The sequence below is a fragment of the Nyctibius grandis genome, chromosome 3 (genome assembly GCF_013368605.1).
Source record: "Nyctibius grandis isolate bNycGra1 chromosome 3, bNycGra1.pri, whole genome shotgun sequence".
In the NCBI taxonomy this organism is placed as follows: Eukaryota; Metazoa; Chordata; class Aves; order Nyctibiiformes; family Nyctibiidae; genus Nyctibius; species Nyctibius grandis.
Genome location: NC_090660.1, coordinates 28,409,088 through 28,426,324, shown reverse-complemented (window position 1 = coordinate 28,426,324; position 17,237 = coordinate 28,409,088). Strand labels below are relative to the sequence as shown.

The window sequence follows — 17,237 nt, the reverse complement described above, 5'->3', positions numbered from 1 at the left end:
TGTATTTTAATTTTATATCAAAAAATGCATTAGGAAAATCTAGCAATTTTCATTACAACACAGCCAACCAGGAATGCCTTAACCACACTAAAGAGGCAGGCACACTGCCTCTTCATACAGAATACGTTTTTTGATTCATTTGAGTAAATGCTTCTGGTAAAAGCACAACAGTATAAAAACTAGAATAGCAAGCCAGTTACCCTGTGCAATGCAAATGTGATGGTTAAAAATCAAAATGTTATGTATGAGCACTAGTCAAGCTTTATTACAAGATTCATTAGGAAGCCACTTTTTATGTCCAGCTCCGGGTAATTAGAACAGCATAAATGTCCAAGCAAGGAATGAAAAAAAAACCCACAAAATAAAGAAAAATTGAACTTTCTTCCATATTGATTTCATTATCAAAAGAATTTAATGAACGATAGTTCAGAATGAGAAATACTTTCTCTATAATCCAGTTTGTACATATACCATACCAATGTACTTTTGATTAAAAAAATACTTTTCAGTAATGACAACTGTACTTACTGTTAAGTTGGAACTGTACTGCCTACTGTGATAAAAACTTGCCTTTTTCTTCCTCCTTATAATCTCTGAAAGTGGAACAAATCACAACAGTGAGAACGAAAAGTTCAGTGTGAGTGACCTATGAGTTAAAAAGTATGAATGTAGGCACAAAGCTTAGGGAAAGAAGTATTTCTGAAGAGAAGCTCAGAAGACAAGATCTGTAGCATAGCCTACAGAGCACAGCATATATTTGAAAGATTAGGTTGCTTATTTTAAAATATTCATAAAATTTATTAGGAATTTCAAAGGATTCTGATGTAGCTGTAATATCTCCAGCTTACTTAGAAAGTTACATTACCATTAATTCTAAGAGAAATTTATATAAAATTCATTTTAAGTACATGTCTTTTGGAGAATATTTAATCATGCCAAATATCAGAAAGAAAAGAAGGGAATATCTTCTGTAGTCCCTCATTTTTTCAGACCCTCAAATTTATGGTGCTACATACTTAATAACAGCACAATTGATGCCCGTGAATGGTTTTTCTTGAGCAATCCATTCAGTACCAATAGTGGAGCTGAACATGGAGAAAGTATATCCAGTTCTATAATGGTTATTTTATTGATATTCCTTTCCATAGAAACATTTTATTACCCACTTCTGCTATGAAGATGAACAAGAAATAGTTAATTTTTTCACCTGTTCAAAGCCATATGTCAGGGAGCAGCAAGGGCAGGCTGCTTGAAAAGTAAAGTGGAGCTGGGAGCCAAGAGTCACAGCAGGGTGGGCAGGGCAAGGCTCTCTCCAACAAGGGCACAGTTCCATGGCATCTGAACAGAAAAGCAGAGCAGGTCCGTGACAGAAACCAGGGCCAGCTAACATATCAGTGACAGCCAGATGAAGCTGTAATAACAAGGCAGATCTGAGGTCATGCCAGAAAGTTGAGTCAGCAAGGCAGGCCCTGATTTGATGAGGGTAACCAGAGCCTGCCACAGATCAGTGATTGACAGGCAAGTCTGTAGTAATGAGGCAGGTCTAATTTCAGCTGCACCAACTTGTCCCCCACAGACCAACCAGTGAAACCCCTGGGAGAGCAGGGTTATGCACTTGGGCCCCTGACAAGAAACTGCATTTTAAAAGAGCTTTTCATTGAACTTTCCCATGCCTCATCATTCCATTCCTGATGGTGGTTTTGCAGACACCTAAAGAGCCCATGCCAAACTTCTCAAGAAATGGAGCCAACAGAACAGTAACAACAGTGACTGCCAATATCAATTGCTTCACTGATCTAACCATCTTTGGCATAACTAGGATCACTAGTGTGTATTTATTTGGGGAACTACCCTTTTCCCCATCAAGCTCACAGAAAAACACACTCTGAAAAAAATGTGCACAGTTCACTCACTGAGAATTACCATGGGGTATGACATCTCGACTGTGTCTACAGCAATAATGGTACAATAAATCCACTGTCTGAATTGTATGTGGCTTGAAAATTCTCAGTGTGAATGACTTGCATGAGGACAAAGTATGTGCACCTCCTTCAGAAAGGAAGGTCTTGGTGAAAGACAAGTCCACAGCAACTCAGAACTGCAATGAGCATCTGGAAGATCTCCTGGAAGTCTGAGCATGGTGTTCCTAGGTCCAGTAAAGAACAATTTAACCCTCCCCTCTTACATTTATTTATTGCCATGTCTAAATTAAAAATATTGCCTAAAGGAGATTTTCATACATTTCATTTGTTTCACTGTGAGCTATTTAAAAGAAAAAAGAAAAAAGAAAAGGATAATTCCACGATGGAAAGACAATGGAAAGACCTCTATAAATACAGTTTCAAAAAGAATCAATGTTCCACCTAAGTTTCATAACCGGTTTGACTGTAGAAATGAATGCTGAAGTCTCCACTAAAATACAAAGACAATTATTCTGTCTTTTAATACTTTTTTTTTATTTCTTTAAATTTTAGCTTTAGGCAAGAGATATATTTATCATGTTTACTTAATAAACTAACTAATGCACCCTTCAAATTCCATTTATTGATTTGACATAAAATTGAAAACAGCTTCTCCATTGCAGCATTTATGTATGACAGATGCACCAGAAATATTGGTTCTTTCTGCTTCCTCTTTTGCAGCACCTGTTATTGTGAATGACTAGTGGACCACTAAGACACATGACCTTTTAGACTCAGCAACAAAAATACACTGGCTTTTGATGATTAAATAAGTGTGCTTGATGTAAGAAGCCAACTTCTTGTTGGCTTCAGTGTCCAACTAAATGGAGCTGCTAACATTTCTCTCTTAAGATGGATTCCCACATGAAAAGTTTCCTGTCTAGCTGAGACACCAAAAAGGCTGCAGCACATAAGTAAAAAAGGAGAAAGGAAAAAAAAAAAAAAACACACCACAATATATAAAATCACAACATTGCAAAATTAGAGCAGAAACAAAGCTAAAATTGATGTCATAAAACTAATAACCTTGATGAAGATTAACTCAAATCTGGTGTACTAGCACATGAAAAAAATAGCCAAGCATTCTTATGCCTATCCATTACATATTTATAAGTCATGAACCAGATAGTAAGGAATTCTGGCAGCTGTCAAATGCTTGTTTTCCTATATAACACAATGAAATTGTTCTCCAAGTGGTGAAACAGGTGTGACATTTTTCCAGTCTCACCTTCCTTATTTAGACAGCAAGCAAACTACAAACTACCAGCTAGGAGATAAATCTTGGAACATCATCTTGAGGCATATTAACTAACACGAATGAGCAACTGGGCTTCACTTTCCATAGACACACATAAACACACACACACACGCAAAAAAAAGTGATTTGCATTTAGCTACTTGGAGGTAAGCCCGGATACAAGTATATTTACCACTGAAAAGTAACAACATTTAAGTCAACTAATCTTTATTCAAGGTAAAATTAAGCATGCAATAGTGAGATAGGAACACTAAATATTTGTCATGACTTGTCAAGACATCAAAGGTAGTACTTCAATCTATTTACCAAACATAATATCACTCTAAGATTTAGCATTTATAAGCCTATTGTAGAGGTTTATTTAGAACAATTTTCTAAAAATACCATAATGGCATCTATGCCTTAGAAAATATATTTTTAGCAGTGATCCATTGTATAGGTAACTACATGCTGATGTTTACATTTAAAAACAGAAAAGAACTCTTAGAAACCTTTTTTTTTAACATTACTTGACATCACACAGAAGTGCTACCCCACGCAGTACCCAGTGCTCTGGAGACTGAAGAGTTTTAAGATCTACAGTTGCAACGTAATTCATATCAGTTCGAATGGTCTTTTTGTAGACTGGACATGAATACAGACGTGGATCTTTTGAAGCTGAAAGACAGAAAGAGAAATAAATATTACGAGACTAGGCTGAGAAAACAGGGCCCTAAGGGGCTGGGCATAACGCAAATGTAAAATTGAATCAAAGTTCAATAGCACACAGCTCTCCATCACCACCAAAGAAAATTCTTACTTGATTCTCAAACCATTCGGCACTGTGTTATTGCCAGCTGAAGGCCACATACGGCTTGAAATTCCTGTAGGTTTAAGACTTAACATCAGCACCTAGGAACTGGGTGTAGCAAATGTAAATGGACACTCCATTGTAATTAGCATTATTATTAGTTCAATCTGCCCATTGAACATTACTTATCTATATTATTAAGCATCAAAATAAAAAATGCCTTATTTTGAACAACCTATCTGGTAATGCATTTAGTGTTTCAGAGTATAAATTGTCAACTTCTTCATTAGAACAGTAGTCTAGTTGTGCTTAATACTTCAGCGTCCGTTATTCAGCATCTTGGCTGCTTTCACAGCGATAATGCCTCTTATAAAAGATCAGCTACATAAAATCCTGGCAAAAGAGCATGTAAGCAGGCTTTGCTTTTGGAGGTGGAATGCTTTTCAACAGAAGTTTCCAATTTTATATTCAACAGTGGATAGCCTTATCCTATTTTACATCCCTTTCAATAGCATTTCCTAATTTATAGGGAAAAAAACCCACATTAACCTAAATTATACGTTTTCACAAAACAGTACTGTCCTTCAGCCCTATAAGTTTCCTTTCCATTCTTACAGTCCTTTTCTGTCTCAAAGACAAAACATCTTCCACCACCTCACTCCACCTCTTGCTTGCTTCTGTTAGCTCAAAAATATCCTTGTCCAGAAAAAAATGCATTTTTATAAATATATACATTACATATATAACGTTATCTATAAATACCTTATATAAGATGCACGTTTTATATACATATATGTTATGTATACATATAAGTTTTTTATATACATATACATTACACTGGTGTTTGGGATGTGGGAAAGAGGTTATTTGGGCTTAGGTTACAGAAACTACAGAGTTCATGTATATAAATATTGATCTTCTCAATCTGGGACACATACTGTCAATGGAAGACTGAATGAAAGCATGTTTGTCAGAGAAGGCAGAGAACAGCTCATCTGCAATGGGTTTTAAAAGTTGTTAACACCAGTAAGACCAGAAGGTAGACACCTATCTAAACATCAGGAAAAAAAGTGCCTATTATCAATTATCAAGGAAGGCTGAAAGCTCATTTTATATGAAAGACTGGGAAATCTCCCCCGTTGAAAAAGATTCAGTATGTATATAATAAATAGGCTCATGAAATCCCTAAAGCCCAAAAGACTTCCATACAGTTGAATAAAAAGTTATATTGAATTCTATCACGATAACATCCTTTACAATACAGTTACTCACTATTATTCTCTGCATAGATCCTTATAACTGGCATCATCTCGAAGAGCACCTTGGGCTTAGATTCAGTCAGTCTCATGTTTCTTTTGTCCCAACCAGCTCCTTCCAAATACAGCCCATACACGTAGACACCTTCCAAAGGAGGGCTTGTGATATCATCCTTCATCCATTTAGTGACCTCATTGCACAGCACTACACTGTCAAGAGCCCATCCTTTGTTAGCCCTTGTTATTTCCTGCTCAAAATAGGTGAAAGTATGCAGGTTACATTTTTAGATGTGCACAGAGCCATTTTTTCCAAGCATTTATTTATTAGAAACATATTTGTATGGTTACAACTTATCTTCTTCAATACAAAAAAAATAACGTTCTTATGATATCCATGTTTACAGCAGTTTGACTTCTCTCTAAGCTAGTGATGTCATGGTACTACAAGAAAGCTTTCAGTCCACTATATTTTATTTTCAATCTTTTGATTATATACAGTATCTTAAGACCATATCAAGTAACACAGCCACAGAATGGTAACTGGCTTTTGCGAATATGAAAATTTCACAGCTTCCATGAGATGAGAAAACATTAACTATATGTGCTAAGTAAAACAGTTTTGATGACAAAAGCAAAATGCATAATTTGCTGCATATTTTCTGAGGTTACGTTCCTTTTCCTGCACCTATAGGCTTCATTAACTGTATTCTTAACAATAAGAGCTCACTCAGCTCTAAAGCTAGGTAAAGTGACTGCAAAAAACACAGAGAACACTTGAAGATAGACATGTTAAGATTCAAAATATACTTCAAATTTAGTCAGTTAGGACACTGGACAATGCTCCTTTATCTTGCCCAATCCCTTACTGTCCCATGCCATTAAGCTATGCCAGACTTAAGTTTTATCCCTGTTTTGTAAATGTTTTCCAAGATCTTTGTTTGAAGTAATTGGAATTAATGTATGTTCCATACTGCAGTTAATTAACTGCTTTAAAAGAGCAGAAGGGTTATACTTCAATGATGATTCTGGCTCTTCAGCTTTCTCATTTCTGTTTGTTCCATCATATAGCAAAGTCCAGAAAGTCACTTTGGTTTTTACTTGGGACATTTGGTAGTTATCTACCCACATTCTCTTTTTAGGGAACCAGAAAAGTTCTGTCGATTCCAGCTGTTTCTGATCCTGCTATTAAACCCTTTCCACAAGCTTGGGCCCAAAAGAAAATCCCAGTTTAGGACTGTTTACTCAAAAAAAAAAAACCAAACACCTTGTTATGTAATTCCAAGACTATATGCCTGCAGTTTTAGTAGAAGTAGGCCACCAATTAGAACTTCATTTTGACAGGCGAAGATTACACCACTCAGACCTCAGAGCAAGAGGGGAGATTTTCCTTCTCTGCAAATCTTCATTCTCTCCTCCAAAAGTTAGTTTTTTTCTGAGGTAACAGCTGAGTATTCTTTCCCAATTTTACAGATTCCAGACAATTAGTGTCTCCAATGTGTCCCTTTATGCTGACCAATATAGGTATTTATTACCTCCTTTCAAAGTAAAAAGTAGCTCACTTGTCAAATGCAACTAGCGTGCTGAACAACCAACACAATCACCAAGTCAACAGAGATACATACATTAATAAATATATCAAACTTTATTCTTAGCATGTATTAATAAAGAAAACTCTTTCCCACTTCATGAAGAGAGAGTGAATCAGCAACTGAACTGCAGAAGTGTTATTTAAGACTAATTCTGAATAGCTGTTCTGGTACTGAACACAGACCAAAAGGGAGGGAAAAAAAGGAAAATAAATTCATGGGCTTAACACATCTTCTCAGGGATATCTCAATGGTAACACGGGACATTACTTCTCCAGTCTACCTTAATAACATTGTAAGGTAGCCCTTACACACATGGGGCTTGGGCAAAGTAGGAAATATATTTTAACACATTAGTGGTTGATGTACTGAAAAAGTACGTGCAGAGGAAGAACACTTCACTCAGGAAATGTTAGACAGTTATGCAGTCATGTATCTTCTCTGCTGACATGGTGTGTATAACTCAGCCTTCATCATATAATATATATCTTTTTAAAAAAGTGTATCAAAGAATAAGCAGAGTGAGACTTTAAACACAATTTACCTGCCTCATTGCAGTTAAAAATCCTTGAGGATTAAAAAACCCCGTCATCCAGAAGCAGTTTGGTCGGCTTTCAAAAATCCAATTGTAAAATTGGTGGTTTCTTTCTAGAAGCTCAGTAAACCAGAAACCAAGTGTACTAGAAGTCCAAGATGCCTAAAAATAGTAAACAGCATGTTCATATTTTAATTTTATTCAACAGTTTTAAAACATCATATTCATGTCAAGAAAAGGTAATTCCTCACAAGGCAGTAAACAACATAATATTAGTAAAGCATATTTAAAGCTCATTTTTCATATCTTAACCTTTAACCTGATAGACAAATGTTGCATCCCACTGAAACCTGAAGCAAACTCTTCCTCTGTTCAAATTCATGCCTACCATTCCATTTAGACATGCTTAATGCTGCCTGTGGTAATTGGCCATTTTAGGATGTTTTTGCAAAATTATACAGCTTTGTAAACTAGAAGAAATATTGTACACATGTCTTTCTAAAGCCAAGGGCAATGTATTAAGATAACAGGATTTCTGCCAAAACTATTCTGCTTTTTCTGGAAAAAAGGTAAGGAAAATTGAGCTTGGACTATGTGAAGGTTTATGATTATTTTTCTCTTTGAATAGTTGTATCATACTTGTACTGTGAAGCATCTGCTTTGGTCTAGGTTTTGCACCATGAAAACACTTTGTCAATAAAAACAAAACAAGCAAACACCAAAAAACCCTCCCCATTTTTCTTTCCATCAGTTGCCATTAACAGCTCTAGTTTTCCATGAGAACAATTTCTGTGGGGAGAGGCTGAGAGAGCTGGGTCTGTTTAGCCTGGAGAAGAGAAGGCTCAGAGGAGATATCAATGTTTATACCTCATTTGTGGAGAACAGAAGAAGATGGAGTCAGATCCCTGACAGTGATAGAAGAAGAGGCAATAGGCACAAGACAGAGCGTGGGAAATTCCATTTAAACTTAAGAGTTGGTTGGTTGGTTGGTTGATTGGTTGTTTTTTACTGTGGGGGTGATCAAACACCTGAACAGGTTGTCCAGAGAGGTTGTGGACTCTTGATTCTGGAGAGTCCTGGGAAACCTGCTCTAACTGACCCTGCTTTCAGAAGTGGGGTTAAACTAGAGTATCTCCAGAGCTCCCTTCCAGCCTCTACTATTCTGTGATTCTACAACTACAAGACTTAATTTCAAAGAACAGCAACAGTGCAGTCCACCAATGTGGGTGCTATTTTTTTAAATCCATCATCACATTTTAAATTATTCTCTTGTCTCTAGCTTTTTATCCTGCCAAGATGCAGTAGGCTGCTAAAATGGGAAATACCTGCATCTCCCACATTTATTTCTATTTTTATAAATTAAAGAGGACTTGCTTTGACTGTGTTTATTTTAGCCCAAAATCTACTGCAGCTATTGCACAGTCCCAGTTAACACTTGTGTTTGAAAAAAATATTTGCTGTATGTCTAACAGTTTAATCTAGCTCTACAGAAATATTTTTTTTTTCCCCTTACAAAATAAGTGATGTATACCTACTTTTTTCCAGCTAGCAGGAATCCTTCCATCATACATGCAGTCTAAAGCATCCCTCAGGTTTTCACTCATAACAATTGTCCCATCAATGGCAAGTTTCAGATCAGTCAGAGTGCTTCTCACTAAGGAAATAACTCTCTGCATTTGTTCAATCTCTTGTCGCAAAAATATGTTCATAGGCTGAAAAGGTCCCATGTTCTTTAGTTTCTCTTTTACCTGTAGGTAGAAAAACAAAGATCCTTCAACAGAAGTAAAAAACAAAAGGTGGCTTTATGTGCAGGTTAGGCCCCAATACAATTTTTAAGACATAACACTTTTATTTATGAAGTTAAATGGTCAGTTTGGCATCTTCCTTGAATCTTCAGCAAGATAGAAATACAGGATTTATTCCAAGAGAAATCTATGATGCAGAGACTGGCTATGTTTTCAGTCTAACTCATGATTTAGTCTGTATATCATTCTATGAGCTAACGTTATTTACACAGCATGTAGACCATACCCCATTTCAAGGATTTCAGCTTTAATTCCAACAGACAGTTCCCAAGGTTCACTTTGCACAAACCAATGAAGAGTGATTGCCCCAGCCACTTTGCCTCAGCACAGTAGCACTATTTATCAGCAATGCCAGGGAACTATCACAATGCCAGGTAGTCCTGTATTCTAATAAAACTTGTTGATATATTTTTAATCAAAAGTGTAAAGTTAACAAATTAACAACTGTATGGACATAACCAGAAATTTTGTAGTCAATACGGTCCTGTTGGGAGATAGGTAAAAAAATTATGTATAACATATTGAAACCTATACATGGTAACAGCCTTGTTCTTAGTACTATGCATAACCTTTCTAAGTTTATCAGTATTTTGCTACACAAAAAGGAATTTAAATAGTCTTCACCACGTGAAAAAGTTTAGTGGTCCACATTCACTTTTATTAATATAAACTTAATTTCAGTTTGTCATTTCTGATCAGCCCAAAAAGAGCTCTTGTAAATTTAACAGGGCTAACTGTACCTACACAATGACACTATATATGTCTTTATAAAGCCACATATCTATTCCTGGAGATGATGAGTAGAATTTGAAGAGAGTTGGACTAGCAACTACCAGGAGATTTAGCCCACCACTAAAGCAGTACCCTTCTGAGAAACTCAACAAATTGCAATCCTTTGCAGATCTCAGACACCTGGTTCAGCTTTTTGGAAAGTCATAAAGCTCAGGCTTCTAGAAAGACAGTAGATCAGAAACTCCATCAACTGCAAACTTTTGGGAGACTGATAGATAATCAGTATTCCAAATTCAGATACATAACTCATCTGTTCAGATAAAATACATTATCATAATTATGCTATTTGAGGGAAGGAAGATTACATAATACAAAATGGGCCACAGAAAACATAACAGATGTAAGACAGGGGTACCTGAAGATAGTCTACACCTATGACCATACCCCACATAAGGGAAACTTATTACTGTTGAAAAACAGAAAAAAGGGTGTCAGATTGTACAAGTCTCCTTGCTCCTTCTCATAGCTCAGCATCTTGACAGGAGAAATTTGGCACTCATAAGCCACCTAGCCTTGTATCAGACCCTCATGCTATCTTCCATTAAAGAGTAAGTAAAATGGCAGAAGACCACGGATAAGAGATTTCACTCTCCTCAAGAAGGAGACAGCAGGCAAATTATCTAATTAATAAACACCTTACTGCCTAGATGAGGCAGGTGGGCTGCTTTGGGAATCTGCTGAAGTACGAGCATGGGTGTGAGCTTCTTTCTGATGACACATCGGGGTGATTCACATCCATTTCATAACAAAAGTGTTGTAAATGCTTTATTACTGACATAACTGACCTTGCTTGCTTTTAAGCTTTCACAAATATAATGAAACACAAAAGTTCAGCATCCTCTGATACAGAAAATATAGGAACCTTAACTACTTTACAAGCATTTTCCTCTCATTTATTTGAAGCTCATAACCAGCCTCACCTGGGAAGAACTATAATGTCAGTATCCTAAAATTCCGGGGCTCTAAAGTACTATGGAAATACTCAGAAACAACACAAACCACCTAAACACTCAATTAAACTGTGGGGACACAGAATACAGTTCATTGAGTGTCCATATATCTAGTCATCAGTAAATGTTTTCTAACTGTAAGAAAATCCTCTCACCTTGAGAGTCATTCTATCTTCCACATAAACAGAAGGAAAGTTGCTATTTCAGAAAAGCAATGGCTGCAAGGCAGCAGGTGTCTATTACAAATATAACTACATAGACTATTCTGCATTAATATGGATCCTGAGATACTAACACTAGGCTTCAATCAATGAAAGCTATCACTTGACAAGCTTTTCAGCATTCACTCACTGAAGAAGAAAGGAACCTAAAAATATTCTTCAGGATGTAAGCTGAATCCCAAAGTAATACATACAGTAATACAGGTTAAAGCTGTAATACTTTCAGAAGCATAAATACAACTTGCAACACTACCTCAGTTCTCCACAGCATCAACAACCTTAGTTAAAAGCTGATGATCCTACCTCCCCCACCGTGTAAATGACAACTTAAGCATTAAGAGGTTCAATAGTTTGAAAAAGCTCTTACAAAAGCACTTCAGTTCACATCTAGTGACTTCATTATAAATGTTAAGAGTCTGGTCCGACACTTCGTCCAAAATATGTTTTTGAAGTATTGCCTGTATGAATGAATTCAGATATGCTTTTAGAAAAATTAATATCGTTACTTTTTTTTAATCCACACAAAGCAAGATGGAGCATATGTTTTTGACAGAATTTCATTAACTCACTTCAAATGGTACATAATCAGCAGGAAGCTTTTCCAGCATATCATCAGCCAGTCTGGCTACAACTGCCTCTCGGGTTTCAGCTCCTCCACCAGAGCTATCTTTAGGCTGAATACTGAGGATGGTATCCAATACATCTTTGGAAAGTTTACTTTGGTAAGTGATATCCGCATTGGGGTGCCAAACCAAACACCTCCTGGTGTGTCGTAACCAGGAAGATTCTACATATTAAAATATAAAAAAAAAAAAAACCACAACTGGAGATGGATTTATAAGTTAATTATTAAAAAAAATAACGAGAACAAATAACAAACAAAAAAAAAACCACTTACATGTAAAGCAAGAGGCTAGAACTCTTCAAATAGTCCTCAGGGTAAATAACGTGCTGTGATTGTCATGTCACAGCCCAAATCACACCAAAGTTAACAACAAATTCAGTTTTAACCTCTATATTATTTGAATAGTCAGCTTGTACTTCAATATATCTATACTTTTAATCTCTGTGAGGCTGTACCCAATGTTTGCACTCCATTCTTTGCCCTCTTTAATAACTGTATGCCTTCAGGTATATCCCTCAAGCAAATCACATGAAAAAGAAAAGATTCCTGTCATGACGATGATAACATTGATGACAAAAATTAGTTGTCACTAATAGATATGCAGACTGTTAGAAAGTAATACAGAATCTGTAAATAAAAGACAAAATACAGGTACTCAGACGAAAAGACAAAATATAGGGACTCAGGAACTTGTGAGAAACAAGTGAATTGGGGGTTTTTTGTGTTGAAAAGCTTTCCTTACCAACCTGTATGTACTGAAGGTATTGATCCACCATAGTACATTTGGGTATGCTGTATCCTTTGTAGAAGCTGAATTCCTGACTGAATGTATTCTCACTGAACCAAACCTTTACAAAGGTGTTCATGAGTCTTTTGTCATAGTCATCTGTCACACGGCCACCATACTGGATCTCACCTATCATGTAGCAAACAGTACTCCAGGAGATCCCCTAAAACCAAGCAGAAATCACTGACTTTAGCTAATCCTCTTCTCACCGATTTACATCCCCCTTAGTAATAACAGCTGATATACCAAGTCCTGCATCTCTGCCCCTTTTGGAAATAAGTTTCTTACTACTCTTTTTTTCCTATAACCCTGCATTCCCAGAACACCTTCAAGGATTTCTCAAAATAGAATTGACAACTAATTGGAGAGGCTATTCCAGCATCTGGGCAAGAGTGATAGAGCTACATTCTAACCATGCTTTCAACTTCACTTAAAATGCCAATCACGAAGTGATCTGCCACAGACCTCTGTATGACAATTAACCATATGAAAGTGAGGAACGTAAGAGGAATTCTTACATAATCATTTAAAGCCACTTTCAATTTCTTTATGCTGCCAAGATAGGTTGGAGGACCCAAATTTTATTATTTTTATTCAAAATAGATTTAAACAAAAGAATGTTTTAAATACAGTCATCTGTTTTTAACCGACTTAATTAGCATTGAAAAGAAAGTCTGTACTTCTAAGGTTTATACTTCTAAGTTTTCGGGGGAGACGGCTGGGAGGGATTTTTTTTTTTTAATGTACAGGTTAATATAGAAATTTAACATGCACAGGATTAAAAGTCTAATTTAAGCCTGATGCTCTACAAACAAGTATACTCGGAATGTTGAATGTTTGTGGAAAGAAACAAAAGAATAATTTTAATCATGTTTGTGTCTCAGTTATTGGGAAACATGTATACACATTCCACTACTAGAAAGATCCATCACCCTAATCCACCTTCCCCACAAAAACATTAATTACCTTCTTGGGATCTATGCCATCCAAGTGGTTTTGAATGAACTGCACAGTAGCATTGAAATCAGCTTGATTAAACTCATAGGGTATATTCCAACCCAGAGATCCAAATTTGCGTCTTTCTTGAACAGTGGAGTGTAGAAAGGCTACAGCGTACAACATTGGTTTCCATTGTACCATGTCACTGACATCCAGTAAATCCTGGCTGACACCTATCGATTGTAAATGGGCTTCATAAGAAACACAGTATTTTTCAAAACCACTTCAAATCAGTACTAAAACATCACTTCTAGAGATATTCAGTTGGATCTCTGCCTCTCCCAAGAGTAAATTATTGTCTTACAAACTGTTCTATGCTGGAGACAGTTTATAGTATGTTATTAAGTTGCTGAAATTAAAAGAGTAAACTTCAGAAAAAAAAAAACAGTTTACTAATAGCTGAATTCACATTAAGTTGCTTTCTGCACAGACTCTGACTACAGACCTTTATTTTATGCAATGTAAAGCGCATTTAATAGCCAACAAAGATTACATGTCGCTTTTCTGCGAAAAGACACAAGAAGGTTAAAAATTTAAACACATTGAACCAAGATATTATAAGCCAACATTTGAGAAAAGAAAAAGCATTTCCTTTTTTTGCTGTCCAATTATTTCTGGCAATAGAACTTCGGCAGATCTTTTCTTCCTTTCATTTTTCACAACTTCTAGCTCAAACCAAGGATCAAGATGTGTCCCAGCATTGTTGTAATCAGGTCCTCATACTGGTTTACACCTACTATCAGTGTCTACAATGTGACCACATGATGACACCAGAGAGTCCAAAAATGAGCTAAATTTAATTTTAAATCATTACCACTCTAGCACTCACCACTATATGTTCTCTTTAGTCCAGCTCTGAGCCCTTGTGGTGGTTCATAGGTAAACTTAATAGACATTTGAAGAAGGGTGATGGGGAACTGTTTGTGAATTTCAGTTGTCATCCACAGTCGAAAGCTTTCATGGACAGTCTCTGTCTCTATTACAGTGTCCATCAACTCATCCAAAAAGTCAAGTCCAAGGTGGCAGTTTTGCAGAAGTGCCCAACCTCCCTAGTTTAAAACAACAGGATATAAAGTTATCAACATTGTTTACAAACTGAAGTCACTAAAATCACTTTGTTTATGCTGTAGGTTAGGAACAAACACAACACATCTAAGCTATAGCAAAACATAGCATGTTTAAGTGCTTATGAGAGCTGTTAAAGGAAGAAAACCTCCACAATTTTGCACCAATGGCTCACCAAGTAAAAACCAAGCCCTTAATCATTTTTTTTTTATGTACATGTACGAACAGAGACCAGTATCCATAGTAATGGTACACATGCAATTAACAAAGTACTTTTTTTCTGAGAGAAAGCTCATGTGAGCTAAGCTGTGGGCTGTTCCTTCTGGAAGCACTGTTAGCTTGTTTGGTTTTATTATCTAAACAAGTGGTCCTTACTTGTCCAATCTGGTCTTCTCAGATAGTCCCTACCTTTTCCATTTCAGTACATTTAAAACATATCTGGACATGACTATAGTGCTGATAAACACTGATAAATCTTGACTTTCTAGGTGAACCCATGATTTCACTGATCCTAAACAAGGGAGCTCAGAAGTAGCTCCATAGAGCAACTTGCGAAACCTTGTTCCACACAAGGGTCACAGGCTTGGGGAAAAAAACAAATATACACACTTAATTAATCTATTACTATCAATCAGTAGACATCAAACTTTCTCACATGAATTACCATACTTCATAAAGACATTGCACATACTTTTTCATTAAGAGGATATGTGACACAGGGAGGGAAAGTAACTGTATTTCTCTTAACTAAACAAAAGGAGCTCTTCTTACCTATCTTTTGAATGAGTTTCTTCTCATCTGATCTGTTAATTAGCCCTTAATGTGAGGTTGTCAAATGACAACTTATACACACAGGGAAGAAGCTCGTAACACAGGAGTGCAAGAAGCTTAATCTGTTCACATCAGCAGGCATAGCAGTACTACCACCTGATGGGCAAACCACGCTAAATTGGAACATCTCAGCTTTTCTTTTTCATACAGTAAATTTTATTCTTTAATTCTTCCATGTTTCACTTATAAAATGCCTGTGATATCAGGTTGTCCATCTCAATTCAAAATCCAGACTACAGCTGTGATGGGTCTGCTTTAAAAAGATGGGTCTGTTTTAAATTTCGCTTCTCGGCCTTTTGGCTAAGATCAAGTATAGTATCTGTTCTTATCAGTTTAATATCTGATACGTCCTCGATGAGAGGACTTTAGGCCAAACCAGGACATTAGCAACACAAAATATTTTGCTATACAGCCTTGTTTTTCTCAAGGTTATGTAACTATCAATAGAATATTTGGAATTCATCTTCCTCATTTAACAAAATACATTTGTATTACTAAAAATACAAAACTTAAACAATGTTATGAAATGCTTGCTGAAGAATATTTAATATTCATGCAATCCAAACAATCAATTCAGCTATGTTCATCAGTCAACAACTTACAACAAAAACTCCATTTCATATGAAAAACACTGATGTCTTGCACAGCATCAAAAGGTTGTTATGGCCAATTAAATGACTGAAAAGAAAGTTCTATTGCTTAGGACACTTATCTATACAAATAAATAAAGGTTCTTGCATCAGCATTAACTATCTACCAAACAACTTTATTTCATGACAGGATTTTAATTTCTAAGTGTTCAATACAGATACAAAAAACATTAATATTTTTGTCTCTTACATGAGCAATTGTTTGCTGCAGAAGTTTCCGAGCATGGATTTCTTGCCCCTGGCCCATGGAAACATAACGTGTCTCTGTCTTCAGTCTTTTTCCCAAAGCAATAATTGAGTCCGTAGGATCAGAGCCCATGGAAAGAAAGCATATGAGAGGAGTACGTGGATCTGACTCTTCCCATGTCTTCTCCAAGTCCAAGATCACTCCCTCTGCATATTTCTCCCCCATAGTGTCAATGACATATTTTCTTGCCTATATTAAAAGGGGTAAATTTAACCTGTGATGTAATCATTTAATAATATTTTCTTCCCAGTATAAATACAACCAACAAGCAAACTGAAGAGCAAAGGCTGCTATAAGCTTATATCAGAAATACAAATATGCAATAAATTTATTTTTACATGTTAACATATCATACGGTCTTTGAAGGTTTTATTTCTTACAGTCTTGTAAGACCAGTCAAAACTTAAAAAATAATTATTATATTACATATATCTGTATGTCTTGTTATATATAATACCTATAATTACACTATAATAAAAGTAATAACCTTTAAAACCGTTCTAAAGGTTTAGTATGGTTTAAACATGGTATCTCCATTAGATAGCATAACTCCTAACCTTAAAATCTAGCTTTCCTTTCCAAATACTAGAGAAAAAAGGAGGAAAGGATAGAAGATATGCTTCAAAGATATTAGGTCTTTCCCATATTCATGCTTAAATAAACATTGAATTAATGATGAAAATAACTGTCACCAACAGAAGATCCAGAGGAACAGGTGAAGACCAACTCTGTTATTCCTTATTTATTTATTTTGTAAATTGTTAGATTATTGTTCCTTTTTACTAAAAAATAGAAAAGGCTCTTTCAAACAGTCTGACATTATCTTTCTTGTATTCTTTCCCACTACATTGCTTTTGCCTTAGACCAATCTTCCCATTA

The 17,237-nt window shown here is 36.0% G+C and overlaps 1 protein-coding gene and 1 non-coding gene across 2 annotated transcripts in view; one reads left to right on the top strand and one right to left on the bottom strand.

Annotated features, from left to right (window-relative positions):
- Window positions 1-3,724: 3,724 nt before the first annotated feature.
- Window positions 3,725-17,237, bottom strand: part of DNAH5 (dynein axonemal heavy chain 5) — a 136,622-nt gene continuing 123,109 nt past the window's right edge. Inside the window, 11 exon segments of the mRNA XM_068396901.1 lie at window positions 3,725-3,876; window positions 5,282-5,513; window positions 7,396-7,548; window positions 8,922-9,134; window positions 11,724-11,900; window positions 11,902-11,916; window positions 11,918-11,941; window positions 12,526-12,729; window positions 13,533-13,738; window positions 14,395-14,614; window positions 16,302-16,547. Coding sequence (XP_068253002.1) covers window positions 3,725-3,876; window positions 5,282-5,513; window positions 7,396-7,548; window positions 8,922-9,134; window positions 11,724-11,900; window positions 11,902-11,916; window positions 11,918-11,941; window positions 12,526-12,729; window positions 13,533-13,738; window positions 14,395-14,614; window positions 16,302-16,547 — 1,842 coding nt within the window.
- Window positions 15,742-15,904, top strand: LOC137661675 (U2 spliceosomal RNA). The gene has a single exon (XR_011047898.1). It is a non-coding gene; the product is annotated as a U2 spliceosomal RNA (small nuclear RNA).